Source organism: Excalfactoria chinensis, chromosome Z (genome assembly GCF_039878825.1).
Source record: "Excalfactoria chinensis isolate bCotChi1 chromosome Z, bCotChi1.hap2, whole genome shotgun sequence".
In the NCBI taxonomy this organism is placed as follows: Eukaryota; Metazoa; Chordata; class Aves; order Galliformes; family Phasianidae; genus Excalfactoria; species Excalfactoria chinensis.
Window position 1 is genome coordinate 8,425,492 of NC_092857.1, and position 19,789 is coordinate 8,445,280.

Below are 19,789 nucleotides of genomic sequence, written 5' to 3' on the forward strand. Positions count from 1 at the left end.
TTATAAAATGTGTTAATGACAAGAATGTTGTATCATCCAAGGCACCAGGCTGCTGGCATCGCTTAGTCCTTAATTGGAGGTTTATATGAAACCTCATTTTTCAGTACTGAAACTTGTGAATACAAAATATGGATAACTGAGTTTTGCTCTTGGTATTAGAGAGCTCGCAGAATAAACAGCCTAATTTGTCTGTATCATTTATTCCATTGTTATTACATTTTATTGCAGTGTGTTTTTAGAATTATGACTTTTCATGCTCTGTCTGTCTGGACTTCTTGGTAGTTTCAAATCAAGTTTGTACAGGCTTAAATTTGTTCCCAGAAGTGATCTGGAAGTTACTTTTTTCCTTCTCAAAATGAGGTTATGCTTTATGCTTTTTAATTTTTTTATTATTATTATTATTTTTCTTTTTTGTATGAAGCATAAAAACAGCTTGAAAAGGCTAAAAGAAGTTCTGTTTTCATTAACCTTCAAAATATCACGACTGTCAGCCCAGGTCTTCTGTGATTATGCTGAAGGACTGAGATACATACTGTTAGCTCCTGAATGTTAAATGAAGCAGCATATGTGTTGAATCTTTAATAAATTCGTCTTTTATCCAAAACGTTAGATGCTGAAGTGAAGTGGGTGTTAGTAAAAACAAACAAAAGCAGAGTTTTTAGATTGTGTCAGGAATAATCCCCGAGTCTCTCTTAATGCATCTCTTTCTGCTTACTCCTGCAGTGTTTTCTTCCTAGTTTGTCTCTGGTTACATCTATACACACACACAGACATATTTATGTATAACCCACCTTCTCAATATGAAAGCACTTGGAGGACAAGGAGCTAGTTTTTAAAGGCAGCTTTCTTTCTCTTCCCCCTTACCATCAACTTGCCATCAATGGCTATGTATTATCTAAGCAGTAATCTCTGAATGGCCTTTAAAACTTTGTGCAGTTTTCATGCTGTACGTATGGAGCCTGGTAACAGCAATGCAGGGAGGTGAGTAGCTGCCTCAAGGACATCACTGTCAGTCTGGGGACTTTTGCCTACAGCAGGTTGTCATATTTCTCCTCTGAGGACGGACCTTGTTTCCAAGGCTTGTTTTCAGTGCTTTGTGGTTCTCCTGTTACTGCTCTGCTTACACAGCGCCATCCCTGCCAACCTTTCTTCTACACACTGTCTTCCAGAAATGCTTTTTGAGCATTCTTGGAGTTCTGAGACTTGGAGTTGTAAGTTATGCGCATGCTGCCATATTGCTCTGAGGTTTGGGTATGTTTGGTGGTTTGCCATCATGGTCATCATCCTGAGATGCCATCCTGGGGTAACAGTGTGGATATTGAAAAGCTATAACCTTGCCTGTTGAATTGCTGTTCAGCTTTAGCATGAATTTGTTGTCACAAAGCGTGGAGAGATCTGCTTGCTGTTAGAGAACTTCCATGTGATTGTTTACATCTGCAGGGTGCTATGAGGTCTCTGAGTTTTGTACCACTGTGCATCTAGCTAAGAAAGCACTCTTCCTTGATGCTGATTTACATGCATGAAGACAATTCTTGTGCTATATCTACTGGTGTGGTGCTTTCACCACTGAGTTCTCTGGAAAGAGAAAAGGTGAAACAGCTTTTGCCGCTTGACTTGCAGAGTACTGAGTGAGACTGCAGCTCTCTGGCTCTTCACTGAACTCTGCTTTCTGGGTCATCCTGCTTGTAATCATAGTAATTTGTGCACCAGGGAGCAGTACTTTACTGCTCTACCTGAGGAGGATGTTGATAAGTATTTTGTCTGTTTGTGTTAATTAATACATGATTTCTTAATCTCTAGTGGTCTTCATCTGGACAGTGAACAGTAAATCCCCAAACAAATAGTATTGTATTTGTAAAGGAAAATATATATATATATATACATCTGTTTTTCAAGGTTGTAATCTATAGAGCATTTTAAATACATGAAAATAAGCTTGTGGTTTGCTTTTCTAAGCTTTCTTTTCCCATTCCATTTATTTTTTGCCATTTGTGTCACATGCAGGCAGCTGGAGTTATTTCGGATGGGGAGAGCAGCTGAGTACGTAACAGTTCAATTTCTTGCAAGTTTCTTGATCCTGTAGTGATGCAGCATGCTCCAGGATGAGGAAAGTGGGAATATTCATGCATATAGATAATCTGCTCCGCTGTATTTTCTTTCACTTCCACTCAATTGATTCTTCGTGTTTGTGTGGATGGCTGTATGATTTTTTTTTTCTCCCACCGTTCAGCTTTGTTTTGGCTGAGTTGCTTGTGCTTTTTCTGGAATTTGAGGAGAAGACAGAATTGGAATATTCCTCTTTTCCTGTAAAGATGATTCCAGTTTTCTTCTTGTACGCATTATCTGTGTTAATCTTCATACTCATGGAAGCTTACATCCACGTTCAGAGTAACTGAAAACTGCAAGTGAATCCATAGCGATCATTTTGGTAAGATGTGTGAAAACACTGGAAGTGATCAATGAAATTCCAAAGACTAGGACCAAATCTGAACATGGAGGTGGTTGGCAAACATCAATGAGACAGAAGGCTTGTGGGTTTTGTAGTGAGTTCGAGCTCAGTGAGGTTTTCATGGCAAAAGTGATAGGGCTTTATTTCATTTGATGCTCATCAGCCCTGAAAAGGTAAATGTTAATACCACTGCTGTCTGTGATCTGCAAAGTACCTGGAGACCGCTTGATGTGACAACTTCTGCTGAGGTCCCACAGTTCCAAGTTTTTACTAATTTGCCCAGGTAACATGCATGAAATATCTTCACTTTCTGGGATTCCCATAGTTGCAACAGGAAGTGCTTCTGCTTAAGCTACACTGCATGGCTTCTGCTGCCTGTAGGACCTGCAAGGATTGATCCATTGGTAATGAAATGAAGGTATCTGTTCCTTGTGTCAAAACAGACAGTGAGGATATTTCTGAAGGTAGCATGCAAAAAATAGTGATTGCAACCGCTGCCACAGGAAGCGGCTGATTCCTGCTGCCTGATGCTTTTCTGTTTTTGACATAAAAGTATTTGAAAAGGATGCTCCTGATACAGTGCAGTGATTAAAATCTGATGCTTAGCTAATCACAGTGAATTTCAATAACTGTATTTTTTTTCTTCAGGTCTGTACATAGCTAAGGAAGGGAAAGTTATGCATCTGTTCTTGTGCATTTCCAAAGCCTTCCACTAGTGACTTCCCACTTTCTCCTCTCACAGCATTTTTGTCCTCCTTTGTTTCCTGTCTTTGATCAAACCTTAAATTCTTTAAGCATCAACATCAGTGAGTGACTGGTTCATTTTGCCCGTCTTGAGTGTCTCTGTTGTGTGGGGTAATTCTCAGGTGTGTGATATGATAACCAAGAATTAACAAAACTTTTGTTTGCTACTAAAACAAAAAATATTGCTTTCCCACATAGCTTGCTTTTTCAGTTTCATGCTTTTTGGGGAAATGGGGATGTTTAAGCATTGGTGCAACTCAGGAATGCAGGGGCGTTGTGTGTGGAATACTTTGCCTTTTTCTTTGGCAGGTTGATGTGGTTTTTATTCTTAATATCTTTTTTCTTCCTTTTTTAAAAAGGGAACTTGTACTTCTCCCTCCCTTTCATACTTGGTGTGCTGTCCTTTTTGAAATCATGTTAGCATCCTTTTAGAGAGGTTTGGAACAACATTTATGATGTTTCCAAGCCAAATCCATTAGCTCAGCATTGCCAAGAAAAGTACACTTAAAGCTGTCAATTTGCAAGTGGAAAGAAAGCAGCAAAAACAGCATGTTAGTAGCTGGAAGATGTTCTTCTAAGTGAAGACTTCTTGTAAGAAATGCATTGCAGTCCAAAGCCATGCTAACTGGATAGAGGGAAGTCGTGTGCTGTTGACTTGGCTTCATTTTAAGAAAGATAAAGAGATGAAGGACAGGTGTCCAAGGTACTCTTTGTGCTTTGGAATGCTGGAGTATCAGTCCAGTTCTTGACTGTTGGGTGTTTCATCAGCAGAATGTATTTATAAATGGAAAGAAGATCCATGAAATGTGGAAGAGGGACCTGTCGGCTTGCAAAGAATACAGGAATGTTGTCAGGGGCTGTAGGGATGCAATGAAGAAGGCTAAGGCTCTCTTGGAATTTTATCTGGCAAAGGACGTAAAGGATAACAAGAAAGCTCTGGTTGTTGTTTTTTTTTGGTTTTTTTTTTTTTTTTTTTACACTATGTCAACCTAAAAAGGAAAACTAGGGAAAATGTGCATCCACTGCTAAAGGAGGTGAGTGCCCTGGTAGCAGGAGACGCTGAGAAGGTGGAGGCACTGAACCACTTTCTGTACTTCACTCCTTACTACAAAAACTGCCCCTTTGAGAATCCTGGAACTTGGAGGTAAGAGAGAGGGTCTGGGGAATGGAAGACCTCCCTTTGGATGAGCAGCAGAGGCCATCTAGCCAAAATGAGTGTGAACAAATCCACAGGCCCTGATGGGATGCATCCACGTGCGCTGAAGGAGCTGACAGAGGTGATTGCTGATCCTCTCTATCATCTTTGAAAGGTCTTGGAAAATGGAAGAGGTGCCTGAGGACTGGAGGAAAGCATCACTCCAGCCTTCAACAATGGCAAGAGGGAGAAGCTGGGAAACTATGGGCCAGTGAGACCTCACCTCTGTCCCTGGGAAGGTGATGGAATAACTTGTTCTGTAAGCTGTCTTCAAGGAACTGAAAGAGATGAAGTTTATCAGGAGTAGTCGGTATGGATTCACCAAGGGGAAATCATGATCGACCAACCTGCTAGCCTCCTATGGTATCACCACTGGCTGAGTAGATGAGGAGAGAGCAGTGGATATTGTGTACATTGACTTCAGCAAGGCTTCTGATGCTATCTCCCACAGCTTCCTTTGTAATGAAGCTTAGGAAGTGTGGGATTGATGAGTGGGTGTTGAGGTGGGTCAGGAACTGTCTCACTGCAGAGCTCAGAGGATTGTGATCAGTGGCACAGAATCTAGATAGAGGCCTGTAACTAGAGGTGTTCCCCAGGGGTTGGTACCGGGTCTGGTCTTCTTCATTAATGACCTGGATGAAGGGATATAGTCCACCCTCAGCAAGTTTGCTGGTGGTTCAAAGCTGGGAGGAGTGGCTGACACACCAGAGAGCTGTGCTGCCATTCAGTGAGGCCTTGATAGCCTGGAGAGTTGGGTGGAGATGAAGCTTATGAGGTTCAACCAAAGCAATTGTAGAGTCATGCATTTGGGGAGAAATAACCACATGTATCAGTATAGGTTAAGGGACCTCCTGTCTTTTGCCCCGGGGAGGCCACATTTACAATACTGTGTCCACTTCTGGGCTCCCCAGTTTAAAAAAAAACAACAGATCTCCTAGAAGAAGTCCAGCAGGGGGCTGTAAGATGATAAATCCCCCAAAACATGTTCCTTATGAGGAAAAGCTGAATAACCTGGGTCTGTTCTGCCTGGAGAAGGGGGGACTGAGAGTGGAACTGATCAACATCTATAAATATCTAAAGTGCAGGAGGCAACTGAACAAGGCTAGACTATTCTCAGTGTTGCATAGTGGTAGGACAAAGAGCAATGGCCAAAAGCTTCAGCACAAGAAGTTCAGCACAAACATGCAGAAGAACTTTATTGTGAGGTTGCCCAAAGAGGTTGTGGAGTCTCATTCACTGAAGATATTAAAGATGCATCTGGACTCCTACCTGTGTGACCTATTGTGGGGAGACTGCTTTAGGGGGAAAGTTGGACTTGATAATCTCTAGAGGTCCTTTCTGACCCTTACAATTCTGCAGTTCTGCACTTGGAAAAACAAGATTATGAAAGCCCTCAGTCTCAAATCTGAATGTTTCTAACTTGGTGTCTTAACATTATTAATATTTTTAATGAATTTTAAGTGCTGAGGGTGATAAGATAGTCTAATGACATCCAAAGTTGCTCTTAAATCACTGCTGAAAATCTTTCTGAATTCTTAGCTTGCAGAGCTATAAAAGATCCTCATATGCCTCAACATGCCCTTGTGTCATTTTGTGATTTCTGCTTCCCTGGGCCCCCATTACTTTAGTAGCCCTCTTTAACCTTCAATGCATTTTAATTACAAGATTCCTGAAAGGCTGCATGGTTGTCAGAAGTGACTGATGTTTCAGGAAACAATAGAATATTGGGTGGAGATTGTTAGAAGCTTTTGCGAAAACAATTTAAATGGACGCAGAGTGGGGAGGATGGGATGCAATAGCCTTGGTGTGATGCTGACAGATCTCTTCTGGACTTGGACTGTATGTCATGCATTTCATCTGTAAAATTTAGTCTTTTTTACCCCAGTCTAACAAAAATAGGCAGAAGCTGTGAGAAGCTCAGTGTCTTTTTTTGGAAAAGTAGTGGGGTTTCGGGGATGCAGAACCTCACATGAACCTCTTCCTGAGTACTCAAGCACGATGTTTTTACTGAAATTTTTACTCAGGCTCATGTGATGAGTACAGCTGATGTGACAGGACTGCTTAAAGTGGTTGTGTGGTCAGTATACTAAAGCTATTGTATACTACCCTGCAGCAGTGGTATAATAACTTCTCAAGGGAAAAGTGGGGAGGATTGATAAGGTTTGCAGGATACAGTTTGCTTTGGAGAGGAGGGTTCTCTGGACACACCTTGCTATCTCCTTTTGTTTGGTTTCCACACTAATATCCTTCTGTGTGACGTCACTGTTAAATAGGTTTTCTTCTTACACTCTGTATATGCATGAATATTCAATTACTACATGTGAGCAGCATGCTTCTACCCTGCCCTTCAGCCTTACCCCCCACTCTTCCAGCAGTGGGTGCAGTGACTATGAATTTGTTTTCATCCCTTGAGTGCTCTTTTGGACATGTAGAATTTCTCAATGTGGGATAAAATAACTACTAACTCTGTTTTTGTTGTTATGTGTCTGGTTATGAATTAACTGATCTTCATAGACTGTGGCTGAGCTACAGTTTTCCCAATGGAAGGCTTGGTGTATCATCTATTTGAAGATGGTGCTTGAACAAACCACATCATGTGCTGTGTTTTGTGATATATATTTTGCTGAAACATGGGTTGTACAGCCAGATACCCATCTTTTGAGGGGATGCAATATACAGAAAGCTGCTTCTGCATGTTTTTGTCAGTCTCTTGTTTAAATAAAATTTAAGTGTCGGGTATTTTAACAAATGGGAGTATCACCATGTACAGGCACTTCAGAGCATTCCTTCTTGCAGGGAGAATGTGTGCTAAAAGTCAGATGTCCAGATTTTGCTGTTCTTAATCAGGCTAAGCAATGTCTTTATTTGTGAACATGCTGATTAAGGAAAGTGAGATCGCTCATAAGGTAGGTGCAGTTTAGCATGAATATATTTCTGGGACTGTTATAAATCAGTGATTGCTGGGGATTTCTGCCTGGTATGTAACAGCTGGTATTTAACAGCTGCAGATATTGTGGATGCAAGGAAAGTGCATTATAGAAACACGTATATTCCTGTTTCATTGGTGTTATGGCAGCTGGAGCCTTGCAGCTTCAAACTTGCCATCATGGACGCATTTTGTGTGTTGACTTCTAAGACACTTCCTTATACCACACACCACTTGGAATCAGGAGAAAAGCTGTTGCCAGCTTTAATGGCTTTTCATGATGCAGCAGTTTGATTAACATTTAGGTTGATCAGCTATTTTTAGTTGTTGCTTAGACATAGTGTGATTCATATGGAGAATCTTTTGAGACACAATGTGAATTGATTTACATTTAGTGTGAATTGTCCCTCCTATAGAAAAGGAGCAGAAAGAATATCAGCCAGAGAGAGTTTTCCAGTGGTGTGGGCAGTTTCTCCTGCTGCATGTTGTCTCTGTGAGGAGTGGGAGACTAGTGGTTTTACAGTCACTTCAAAGTGATGTAAGCATTAGGTCCTGCAGAAAGGTAATCCAGCTGCCATACAACAGTCATCCAATGGGATGCCCTGCCACTTTCCTTGTACTGTCCCAGTGGGAATTGGGTTAGGAAGCTGGCTTAGTTTGGCAACCAGCCCCTTCTACAGTTCAGGAAGGCTTTGGCAAATTCAGGTCTCTGACAATGCTCACTGCTTAGGGAGACCAGAGCCAGCACAGAACATGGAGGAAAGTGAAGCTGTGGTCAACACATGGTGTTTCCAGGCACCTTACACACGGAGAAAAACAATGAGGCAGTTGGTTGACGTGTCCCAGTTGTGCAGAAGAAGGATGTAATGATTTTTTAACTAGTCCAGATAGTGCTTGTGCTACAGTGTGGCCAGGGAGTCTGGAATTCCCTGAGCTCCTTCAGCTGGTCTGAGCTGATGGAAATTGGAATTCCCTGAGCCCATCAGCTCATCCAGAGAAGCCATGCTCTGCTTCCTGTTGATCTGCCAGATAGCCATGATCATGTGAGCATTATCACACCCTGATAATAAATTTAGTCCAGTATTAGCAAATTACTGGATTTACCATCGTTTCAATCCAGATAATAGTGCTGCTGATTTGTACTTGCCACTGTTCTGTTGTGGTGAAATAGTTCATTGCTGAGACTGTTGGTCTGGTGACTGTTACCATATCCCAGACTTACAACAGGGGGTCTTCCTTAAGCCCCTGCAAGAGCAATGATATGACTGCATCTAGAAGTGCTTTGCATTGCACCAGAGTTACTGAGGTTTTACTTTAAATATGATTTGTGTCTGATGGGAAGAAGAAACTAACAGGGCAGTGAAGTGAGAAAACTTGTGGGAGTGTTTCTGTCCCAGCAAGAGTAATTCCTATGCATTAGACAGTAGTGACTCAAGTGTTCAGCAGTGACACTGCTCATCCAGGTAAGAGCTCATCGGTCTTCTAAGGGTGGTGAGTGCCACGTGGTCCATCAGCCCTTTCTCAATGAACTTTTCAGAGGGGTTTGCCACTCAGGCATATCAAATCATTTTTGTCTAATGCATCCTCAGTGTTTCTTCCAAGCACTGAACTGTGTTAAAACTGATGGACACTGCACTTTTTAATAAAGCTAAACAAAACAACAGATAATTGCTGTTCATTTTTATTCAGTTGACTAGAGACTGACAAGAACTATGCAGTATTTAGGCTGCTGAAATGCTGGAAGCTTATTTCTGTTTTCAAGGTGGACAACCTAATTGAACTGATGGCAGTTAAGAGAGTAGAGCCAGGCTTTTCAAGCCATTTGTAAATTGCAAACATGTTTTCTGCTGAGGATGTTTTCTATTTTTCCGTCCACTTTAGGGCACTGTAACCTTGATGTAACCTTGCTTAGTTGGGAAGGTGCAGAGAATATCACTAAGAACAAACATTATCTTGGATTAAAAAAAAAAAAAAAAGGAAATTGAATTAGAGAGGTGGGAAGCACCAGTGGAAGAAAAAAAACGTTCCAAACATGAAAACAGCACTTCCACTTTATTGCTCAGCCTTGTGGTGAATGGTTGTGTAGGACACATGCCACTGGTTAGCTTACCAGAGGGGGCTTTAACTTGATTGTTCTTTTAAAACAAGCTTTTGGTGGCGGATGGAGTGAATAATGGCTGGTGTTTGTTTTCCTTTCTATCAAGCATGGTGATGGTGCACTGCACTGATGTGACATGTGTATGTGTATTTTGCCTAAGCTTGCTAAGATAGCTTTATGTTCTGCACAGCCAAACCCAGCGATACACCAATATTATGTTTTTGAATTTTTTCCTCTCTGTTACAGTGTTCTCTTTTTTCTGAAGGATTATCAAGGAGAAATTCTCCAGAGAGAAAGGTTCAAGGGAAGGGAGCTTTTAGCTTTTAGCTCTGTGAAGGTTATCATTAGTGTTGGCTGCAAAGTTTGACAGGCTGATGTGCATCCTTTAATTTCCTGGAGCTCTGGTTAAGGATGCTGAGAGATGTTCTCATCACAAAAAGGAAGACTGATTTCTAGGAAAAAAACTCTTTGAAAATTCTTTGCTCCTGAGCATCTGAATATTCATTTTGGCAGCAGGGACGAGCCCCAAAGTTGTGAAGATGAATTTTTTTTTCTTTATTGTTGCTTTGTTCTGTTTTAATATTAAAGTGTCTTATTCTACCTATTGTGCACAATCAGAGAGAAGCAAAATCCTATGACAAGAGGTGATAGAGGCAAATGCTAGAATTCCTTGGTACATACTGGGAGAGCTAGAGGCCATAACCAGCATTGCAGAACCAGCCTCTTTTTGCAGCTTTTTACAAACAAAAATGGGCTTCGCTGTCCAAGCAAGGCAACTTCAAATAGCCGTACCCTTAACTGCTTTTGTTTCTTAGCCTTTGAAGATGCTGACAGTGCTGTGGATGATCGAGACAGTGACTATCGCAGTGAGACCAGCAACAGCATTCCTCCTCCGTACCACACGACCGCGCAGCCCAATGCCTCTGTGCACCAGTTCACTGTCCCATCTCGCCTGCAGCAGCAAGGAGTCTTGCGGGATTCCTGTGCTGACTCTCTGCAGAATTACGATGTGGATTATCGGGAGCATGTGGCCATCAGGTGGGTGCTGTCTTTTGGGCAGCTATACTTTTCCCATTGATCTTCCACAGCAGAACCTGAAGGTGCTGTGCTGTCAGAGGTCATGTTGGTAAGAATGCCAGTGTGGAATGGGGTGTACTGTGGCTTCTGCCTTAGTTGTGGAAGGAAGAGGTATCTCCTTAAATACTGCTAGAGCTGGAGTTGCAGGTTTTTATATGCAACATAAAAGATATTTTTCATATCTCAACACTTTTTATAAGAATGTTCGTGTTTCCTGAAGCCTGAACCTGTGTTCAGTAGCCCTAGCTGGTTTATGTCTCAGGCTGAATTCTTGCTTCTTTTGGCTTTATTGGTAAAAGCTAAAGTTTAATGGTAGCCTTTTAAGTTGCTACTGAGATTTAATGCAGATGAGTCAATAAAATGCATTTACAGTAATTAACATAATTCTTGGTGCTTTCCTGTCAGGTATTTGTTCAATACCTAATGTAAGCAAGGTATTCCCTTTTCCATGTTAATCTATGCTACTGGTTTGCAGTAGTAAAAATACTGCAGATGTGAGTCTGAAAAGACGATCTGAAGCTTTTTCTTTATGAAAGAGACAATGTGTTTGTAGCTTGACATCGCAAAGAACCACTTCTAGTTTGAACTATTTTTTCTTTTAAAGTATTATTAATTTTTTTTGTTGTTTTTTTGTTTCCTGAATGATTGGATGTGAAACTGTCAGGGCTGATGAAGTTTGTATTAAAACTAAGAGCCTTCTCTCATCTAAGATTTCTTTCACTCCAGAAAGGCAATTTTCAGATGGTGGTTAATTCCCTCTTAGTGCTGCTGTTCCCTTGTGCATTTCCTATATGCTCAACCAGATTTTTTTCCTACATATTAAATCTTAAAACATAGGAAATGCTAATAAGCTTTCTAAAGAAGCTACATGGGATTCTCGTTCTAATCTAAAAGATAATTCTAAGCAGAGCTGATTGGAAAAAAAATCACTTCGGTGAATCTTAAATATTTTAAAAACTCATTTGTAGCAGAATATTGCAAAAACAGAGTGTTTGGCTTTTGCCTCTGTCAGCTCTGTGTGCCGTGGACCAGGCAGCTGCTTGATGAGGTTCCTTGCAGGCTGCAGTTCACGACTGCTGAGGAAATGACAGCTTGTGGAAGGCTGTCCTGGGCAGATCCAGAGGGACAAGACAAGGTTCAGCTAGAACCCATCTTGAACTAGATGAAAATTTGACTATGCCAAAATGCTTCAATTGGAACCGACTGTAATAACATCTGTTTTGTTTTTTGTTTTGTTTTGTTTTTTAACATTTGGGTTTGGCTGAAAAAATTCTCATCCTCTTTACCACCCTTAATACACGATTATGTTCCACTGGTAGAGAGTTAGGTATTTTGTTTCTCCTTCTCTACAGCATAGTGATAGCTGTTCTTGTCTGACCTCAAGAACATTTTGCTTCCAGCAGCCAGTCTGAGTTCAGAACAGCAGATGTCCTCCCCACCAATGAACATACTTATTTATTGATTGATTGATTTTATTTTAGTGCTAACTTGCAGTGTTCATTTTGTGTAACCATGTGTCCTCCGTGTCTCCTTGCTCTCGCCCTGTTTACTTCCAAGGCGATATGATAGCATAGACTCCACTGTGAGTGGCCGAACTGACCTAGAGTCCACATCTGAGTCTAGTCAAATGACAAGCCGCCAGTGCTCGCTAGAGAGCAGGCACTCTCTAGATCTGTCTGATAGGTGGGTTAATCTCTTTGCAGCCTGTGTGCTTGTCTCCTTGTTCTTGCTCTTGAGGTCGTTTCGTGATATATTTTGGCTGATTTTCGCTGTCTGCCTTGGCTGTATTTCAGATCTGTAGTAGTTTAGTGCCTGGCTGATGATGTCATTTTTCTCCTCTCAAGTGCTGGGCTTCTTGTCGTTGCTTTCTTTCTAATAGAAGAAATGCTTTGTAGAGCAGCAGGAGAAGCTCTCGTCATGGGAGGAACACAGTTAGGAAAAAAATCATTTTGTTCTTGCCTAAATTATCAAAAGTTGGTTCAGCTTTTACAGCTAATAGCTCTTCGTGCATTTTTGTAGCACTCATTTCTTTCAGTTGAAACTTGGAAATACTTGATCTAGTAACTATGGTGGCCCTGGGAATCTTTTCAGTTTCATTAGTTTATTAGAGATAATCATTTCCATTATGGATTTAAAACTGCAACCCGGAAGTGTAGTAAGTGTTCTAAGCTGTGTGGAGTAGAGCTCATTTAAAGTAATGAGTATCTTTCCAATTAGCATGTTATATAATACTATGGAAATGAGGCTCTAAAGCAGCAGTAGTGAAAATGCAGTGACCTGTTTCTCTTTCAGTGCTATCCCATCATCATCCTACATTGGGGTGCTCCAGACAACTCAGGCTATCAAGGTGAAGACGGTGTATTAGCAGTATCCATACAATGCCCGTGTGCCCTTTGCCATTTCCCCCCTCTTACTCTGCTCTTGTGGTGTCAGGGCACACATGCATTCATGCTCCTTAGTTTTTGACAGCTAATGACATAAAGCAAAGTTGCTGTGCATTTTAAATAAGTGTTTTGATTTTTTTTTTTTTTTTTACATCCATTTTCTACATGTTCATTTCCAAGTAGGCTGGCAGGAATTCTCCTTATAAGATTTAAACAAAGTTTTCTTCTTCTGGAACCAAAAAACTCAAGTTGGTTAGCAATTGAGATAATCGTTCTGATCCCAAGCTAGGAGATAATCCAGAAATCTGAAGGATCAAATACTTGGGTTTCTAGGAATTTTTGTCTGGTTTGACAGCAAAACTGGCTGCTTTAATCTGCTCCCTCACAATGGGCAAGTATGGACTGCTGGAACTATTAAGATGCATCTTAACATGGGGAAGTGCAAATCCTGACTGGCAGTGGGCTAATAACCATCACCAGTGTGTTGCCTTGCTTTCTGACCAAGCAGCAATCCCCCAGATCTTAATTTTTCATTGAAAGGAGATGATTGCTGTGTGCACATGTGGGCAGCATGTTGGAAAATGAGCTTTCTTGGCCTATTTCTAGCTCCCACAAGTTAGAAGGGAATCAGGCTGTCCTCTACCTATGCAAGGCTTAGGGGCTCAGATACTCAGATAAATGGCCTTGCTTTTCACAGAGTTCTGTCCACTTGCTCACCAGTCTGCTCAGTGTCACAACCAGAGTAGCTACAGCTACTCAGATACTGAGCTTAGCTGTTTCTAGGCGAGACTGGGGGCCTGGTACTGGGTTTGGCCACACTGCAGAGTGTCTTCAAAGAGAGTGCATTAATTGCAGTTGAAAGCACTCTTAGCAAAGAGTAGTGATGGTGTAGCTAGAGCTCCCGATGTTGCTGGTTTGCACAGTTTGCATTTTCTCCCCTTTCTCCTCTTGCTGGGAGTCCAGTGACTCCTGAGTCCTTGCATGTGTTCACTGTTCTTTAACCACTCTCGGGGAAAACAAGGTGCCCTGTGGGCTGTATGAATACTGCTAAAGCAAGGTCTGCTTCCTGGAGTGCCCGAAATGCATGCATAGCATAGTGAAATGGTGTGCGTGGGCACTGTATCTCAAAGTAGTCCTGTTACTGCAATAAGTGACTTTTTAAGCATGCCTAAAAAAAGTAACAGCAGCGTACTGGTACAGCCAAGGCTGTGTGCCCTTACTTGATCACAAAAAGCTGTTCTCTCTCAAACAGGAGTTTCTAAATGTAACCTGTGGAATATCATAACCCATACTGCTTTTTTTAACAGTTTGATTGGCAAGTTTTCAGTTTTGTTCTATCTGGATGTTTCTCACTTTAATTTTATTTAATGCATGTTTTTCATTACTATTTTTTTCTGTCCTTCCTAAACCTTGTTTTTTCTTTTTTTTTTCCAAATAATTTTTTTCCTTTTTTTCTTTCTTCCTTCCTTTCCTTCCTTCCTTTCTTTCTTTTTTTCCTGCCTTTTTACCTTTCCCTCCCACCCTCTTTTTTTCACCTTAGACAAGGATCTCTAGCTAGAAATGACAGAGTCAGAATCATTCCAAGTAATTCTGAAGATGGAGAAGAGGAACAGGAGAGTAACTATGAAGAACTAGGAAAACTTCTAATAGAGGAATTCTTAGAAAAGAGTCATAGGAGTAGAAGTTGGCAGGAAACAAACATTAAAAAGATGCAAACTCTCTCAAAAAGGGAAAATTTCAATCACTGTGAAAAATCAAGATGTTGCCAAAATGTATGTGTGGAGTCAGGATCTGTAGATGTCCCAAGATATCCCCAGGAGTACGATACTATAGATAGGAGAAGGAAAAAGAAACTGCGATACAACAGTCTTGAAGAGAGTGAACACATGAACCTCCAAGGTAATGGAGGTCTGCAGTATCCTAGAGAGAAAAAAATATATCTAAATGGTGTGGCAACTAATTCTGAACATAATGATGATTTCCCAGTGTATGATAGAAGGGGAAAATATACTAGCAGCTCTGAAAATAAGGAGCAGTTGCCTGCTTATCCCGTCCTGCGTCCATACAAAAATGGCTTAATGGTCAAAAGCGGCAAGTTGCCCAGCAAGCATGGAGCGAACCATGAGGGCTCACTTCACCTCAGTAATGGTGAAGATATGAAACATGGAGGGCTGTCAGATAACGCTTTTGTGCCCCTGGATATCCTTGAGGAATTTGACAGCAGCGCTTCTGATGAGTTTCAGTACTCACCTGTTTCGGATGATGAAACTGAAGAATTGGCTATTCTTTCACAAACATGGCATGATTCTGACATCAGCCATTTGAGAGACTTCACTGTTACTTTCCCTGCGAATTCAGAGTCCCAGTTAAAGTCCAGCTGTGATAAAAAACACAGGACTAAAGGGAGCAAGCACGGTCATTCTGTGCAAGACTTGACACTGTCTCCTGTTGAAGAACCCAATGAGGAGTATGTAGACACGATGGATGAACTTCAGTGTCTTGTGGAAACAGTTTCAGAATATTTGGCTGAAAAGGAGGAAGAGATCAACAAATTTGCTACGTTGCCAGAGGCGAGAAAAAGCTCTCAGCACACATTAATGAAGCAGGGTAGTGCTGATAATTTAGTAGGAGCCAAGAAGTCTGAACAGACCAAACAAACTGCTGCAGAGGAGAGTACCAAGGGCAAATCTGAGTCTCTCCCAGACTTGTCAGGTGTGAAGAATACTGTGAATTCCCTATTCAGCTCTTTGACTGAAAAGGTGGGGTCAAGCACAAAGCAGCTCACAGCCTCTGTTGAAAAGCTTGTTTCTTCCACTCCAGAGAAGACAGAAGCCAGAACCTCATCTGAAAGTGGAATCTCAAATGTGTTTTCTGGTAAGGCCAAAAGTGAGAGTGCATCTTCTGGAACCACACCAGATAGTAAAGCTGACACTAAGTTCTCCATTCACTCTTTGCTACCATCCCAGGTGAGTGGTGATAAAAAATCCCAGAATGTAAACTCCAACAAGCAAGAAGCCACAAAGGTGGACAGTAAGGCTTCCACACAGCAATCTCATGAAACTAGCACCAGCAGCCAGCAGAACCAGCATTCAGTAATGGATTCTGTTCTAGGCATGTTTAATCCTCTAAAGATCTTCTCTGAGAAGGAAGTGCCAAAACAAGAAGTTGTAAAAGAGGAGCATGCCAAGGAGGAGAGCCATGCTGTGAAACCTGGTGAGGCAAACAGAAATGAGAGGTCATCTGGACGAACAGCAGCCAATATGGTTCCAGAGATACAGCTGAGTGAGAGTAGAAGCGAGGCAGAAGTGAACACAAATAGTACTTCTGTGTCTTCCATCTTTGGCAGGCTCACAAGCTCAGTCAGTTCTTTTAGTCTGAAAGCCAATTTTGATGGTCTCTTGGCTTCAAAGCAGCAGGATGTGGCACAGAAGCAGTCAGGACTGCACCATGTTACAAGTCAACCAGATGCCGCTGTAAAAGAGGGTACACACACTGCCAGGGAGAAGCCTCCTGCAAATCACTTAGGGAATCGACATACTACCAGTCGTGAACTGGGAAAGGAGCAAAATAGAGGTAAGGCAGAACTTCCTCCAGAGCCTCAAGATCAGGGTACAGCATCTGAAAGCTTTTTTAGCCCACTCAAAAAGTCTTTCAGTCAGTTGTTGCTTCCTTCTGCTGAACCAGGGCAGAAAGAAAATGTGTCTGGGCTTTCTAAAGGCCACAAGTCTGAGGAGGATGTAAGACAAAACAGTTCAAGTGAAGAACACTCGTTTCCTTTTACCAAGAAACTTCCTTTTTTCAGTGGGTTGAATTCTTCGGACAAGAAGGAACATACAAAGGAGAAAGGCAGCATTATTCCTTCATTATTTAAGTTCTCCTCTGCAGAAAATCTAGCAACTTCCAAGGACCAAACAGGTCATCAGAGTTCTGGTGATATTTCTTTGCTTGAACCCAAAAGCAGTAATTCGCAAGAGGCCGTTTCATTGAAATCTAGCTCTGTTCCAAATTTATCAGAGCATAAGGAACAATTTACACAAAGAAAATACATTAATAAAGAATCTAGTGGCCAAGTAAACAGAAATAAGCACCAGGAAAACGCCTCTGTGACCTGTAAGGTTACAGGAGAGCTGCAGAGAACTAAGAGTGCTCGGGAAGAACCTAGAAATTTAGAAGGAGGTTCAACTAGAGGAGGAGTAAGTGCAGACTTAAATCACATCTCAGCTGAATCCATCTCTTCAGATAGAGTGGCAGAAGCTGCAAATGCAGATGATAAGCAGAAGAAGAACACACCGGGTTTTCTTTCTGGATTTCTTCACATTTCTTCCAATGAAAACACAGCCAGTACTCAAGAGCTGGTTGTGAAAAGTGAGAACGATGGCCAAAAAAGCAGTTCTGGATTATTTTCTGGCTTATTTAAATTTGCTTCAAATGAAAACGTGTCTGAATGTAAGCAAGATAAGGTGAAATCAAACTCTTTAGGTTTCCTGAAGCTTTTTGATAGAAGCGAGGATTCTAGCTCAGAGAAAAAACCTGTCGACTCAGCAATAGCTTCTGATGCTCAGAGTAGCACTGTAGAAAAGCAGGAGCCTTCTAGCTTCTTGAAAAACATCCTGCCCAAACCAAAGGAGAAACCAGATAATGTGAAAACGATGGAATCTTCCAGAGCTACTGACCACCTGCCCATCACAAATGTAAACAACAACACAGCTGAGCATTCTGTGTTCCCTGTTGCCCTAAATCCTGAAGCCAAAGTACAGGACTTATCTGGAAAGTCAGTAGGTAATAGGCATGTCCTTCATCAGGATACAGAATCTAAAATTTGTCCAACCTTATTCAACAAAGGATCAAATGAGTTTCTTAATTTGACAAATAAAAAACACAGTCTTACAGAGCAATACTCGGCATGTCAGGAAACGAGAAGTCATTCTAGCTTTGAATGGGAATACGAAGTGGGGGAACTTGTTGACTCTCATCAGATAGCACTGCCGGTTTACTACGTATTAAATCAGAACTCTGTTCTCCACCCTCAGTTCTTGGACTGGCCTGAAAATGATGTGGTAGTGAATCTCTGTAAAAAGGATGGGAATGCAAATGTGATGGATTGGCAGAGTAATGCCAATTTCGATGTTCAGAGTTTGGATTTAAGTACGATGTCATACGAGTCATTTGACCACTTAATGTTTCAAGATGTTTATTCAGAAGAAAATGATGCATGGACTACTAATTCTGTCAATGAAAATTACAGTAACTTTCCACCGCTTGAGAGAGACAGCAGTTATTCTTTTGAAGAGCTGCCCATGGATTTAAGCTACTCTTCTGGCTGTGATGGAACCATGTGGACTCTAATTGACCAAGAGACTTTAAGTATAGATGAGAACTTTATGTACTCATCCTATAGCCAAGACTATCAGGAGTGGCTGATGATGCTTGAGCAGGGTGTATGGTGGCCATCTGAAGATGGTGACTGTGGATACTACATGTACAGCGATAGCCAGTACGTGTATTCACTACTTACTGATCCCACTGGGCAGTATGTCTATGTTTGTGCTCCTGAAACTTATTCTTATCCAGACTGCTGGGATTATAATTTTCAGATGGGTGCCCTTCAAAGAGGTGTGCTGGAAGACAACACGGTTGCTGTTTGTGGTTTTAAAGTTCCTCTTGGCAGCGAAGATGAGCTGTTTTGGTTTGCTGAAGAAGAGAGTTTAGATGATTATACAATGAATAAACCTCTGGATTTGTCAGTAGCTTTGCAGAGGAGCGATCAGTTAATGAACATGAATTTGGAGACGTTTTCACAGATGTTTGAAGAGTCCATTTATTCTCAGAGAGACCAGCCGCTGGACTTCTCAGGTTACAAACTTCAAAAACTCAAAGTTGATTTTCGACCCGACAAGGAAACACGGAATTATTCAGAGGAAACACCATTAACCCTTGATCTTAGAACACATTCCAGAGGTGCTTCTGACAGATCATTAAGTAAGGACGTTCACACCAAGGAATTGAATAATGCTGCCCCTGTGGCAACTGCTGGGGGTGGTTCATCAGGATTCTTTGGTTTCCATCTGTTTCAGTCTTCTCCTAAAGCTGAAGAAACTGTGGCAACTACTGAACAAGTAGCAGAAGCAAAGAAGAGTGAAGAAGATAGGAAAGCACCAGTGAACAAAGTTACTTCTTTATTTTCTGCATTGGGTGGACTGATTGGAAAGTCTTCAGGACCTGACTCCGAGACAGCTGCGGACTCTTCCTTGAAGAGAACGGACACACAGTCAAAATCATCTGAAAGCAAACCTGATGTTTTACCACTTCTGTCAAACAGAAAATCAGATGAGGCACAGGCAGGGCAAAAGCTTCCCATTACGTCAGAACTGAGAAGAAATACTTCATCAGAGCTTTATTCAGAAGCTGCTAGAAATGAAAAGTTGGAATTAAATCAGGATGAAAACATCCATATTAAAAAAATAGGATTAACAAAATCTCCTTCACAGCTGAGCCAAACTGCTCCAGATGGCAAGCCCGTAAGAGAAGAACGACCTGTTAAAGCAAAGCTGGCTTCCAGGCATCTTGAACGGCATGCGACTATTAATGAATCCAGTCAGTCACAGCCAAATCAGAGCCACCCAGCCCCTGAGCCCGAGGAAACACTATTTAAAAGTGCTCTGAAACTGTTCAGTCTTGGAGAAGATTCTCCTGCGAGCTCAACGACCAGCAAGCCCCAAACTTCTGGATTTTTTGACTTCTTCAAAACACAAGTAAGCAAAGAACCACAGCCATCTCCAAATCTGGAAAGAAGTCAAAATGATAAACCAGAAAAGGCAATACACCCAGAACAGAAGGAAGCTTCCAGCATCTCATCGTTGTTTGGATCCCTTGGAGATCTCTTCAAAGTGGAAGCTGTGTCTTCTCAACCAGCCCC

At 41.5% G+C, this 19,789-nt stretch overlaps 1 protein-coding gene across 1 annotated transcript in view; it reads left to right on the forward strand.

Moving 5' to 3' along the window:
- Positions 1-19,789, forward strand: part of UNC13B (unc-13 homolog B) — a 204,141-nt gene that overhangs the window by 50,450 nt on the left and 133,902 nt on the right. Inside the window, exon 8 of the mRNA XM_072358936.1 lies at positions 10,228-10,450. Within this exon, the coding sequence (XP_072215037.1) occupies positions 10,228-10,450 (223 nt within the window). The remainder of the gene's footprint in view (positions 1-10,227; positions 10,451-19,789) is intronic.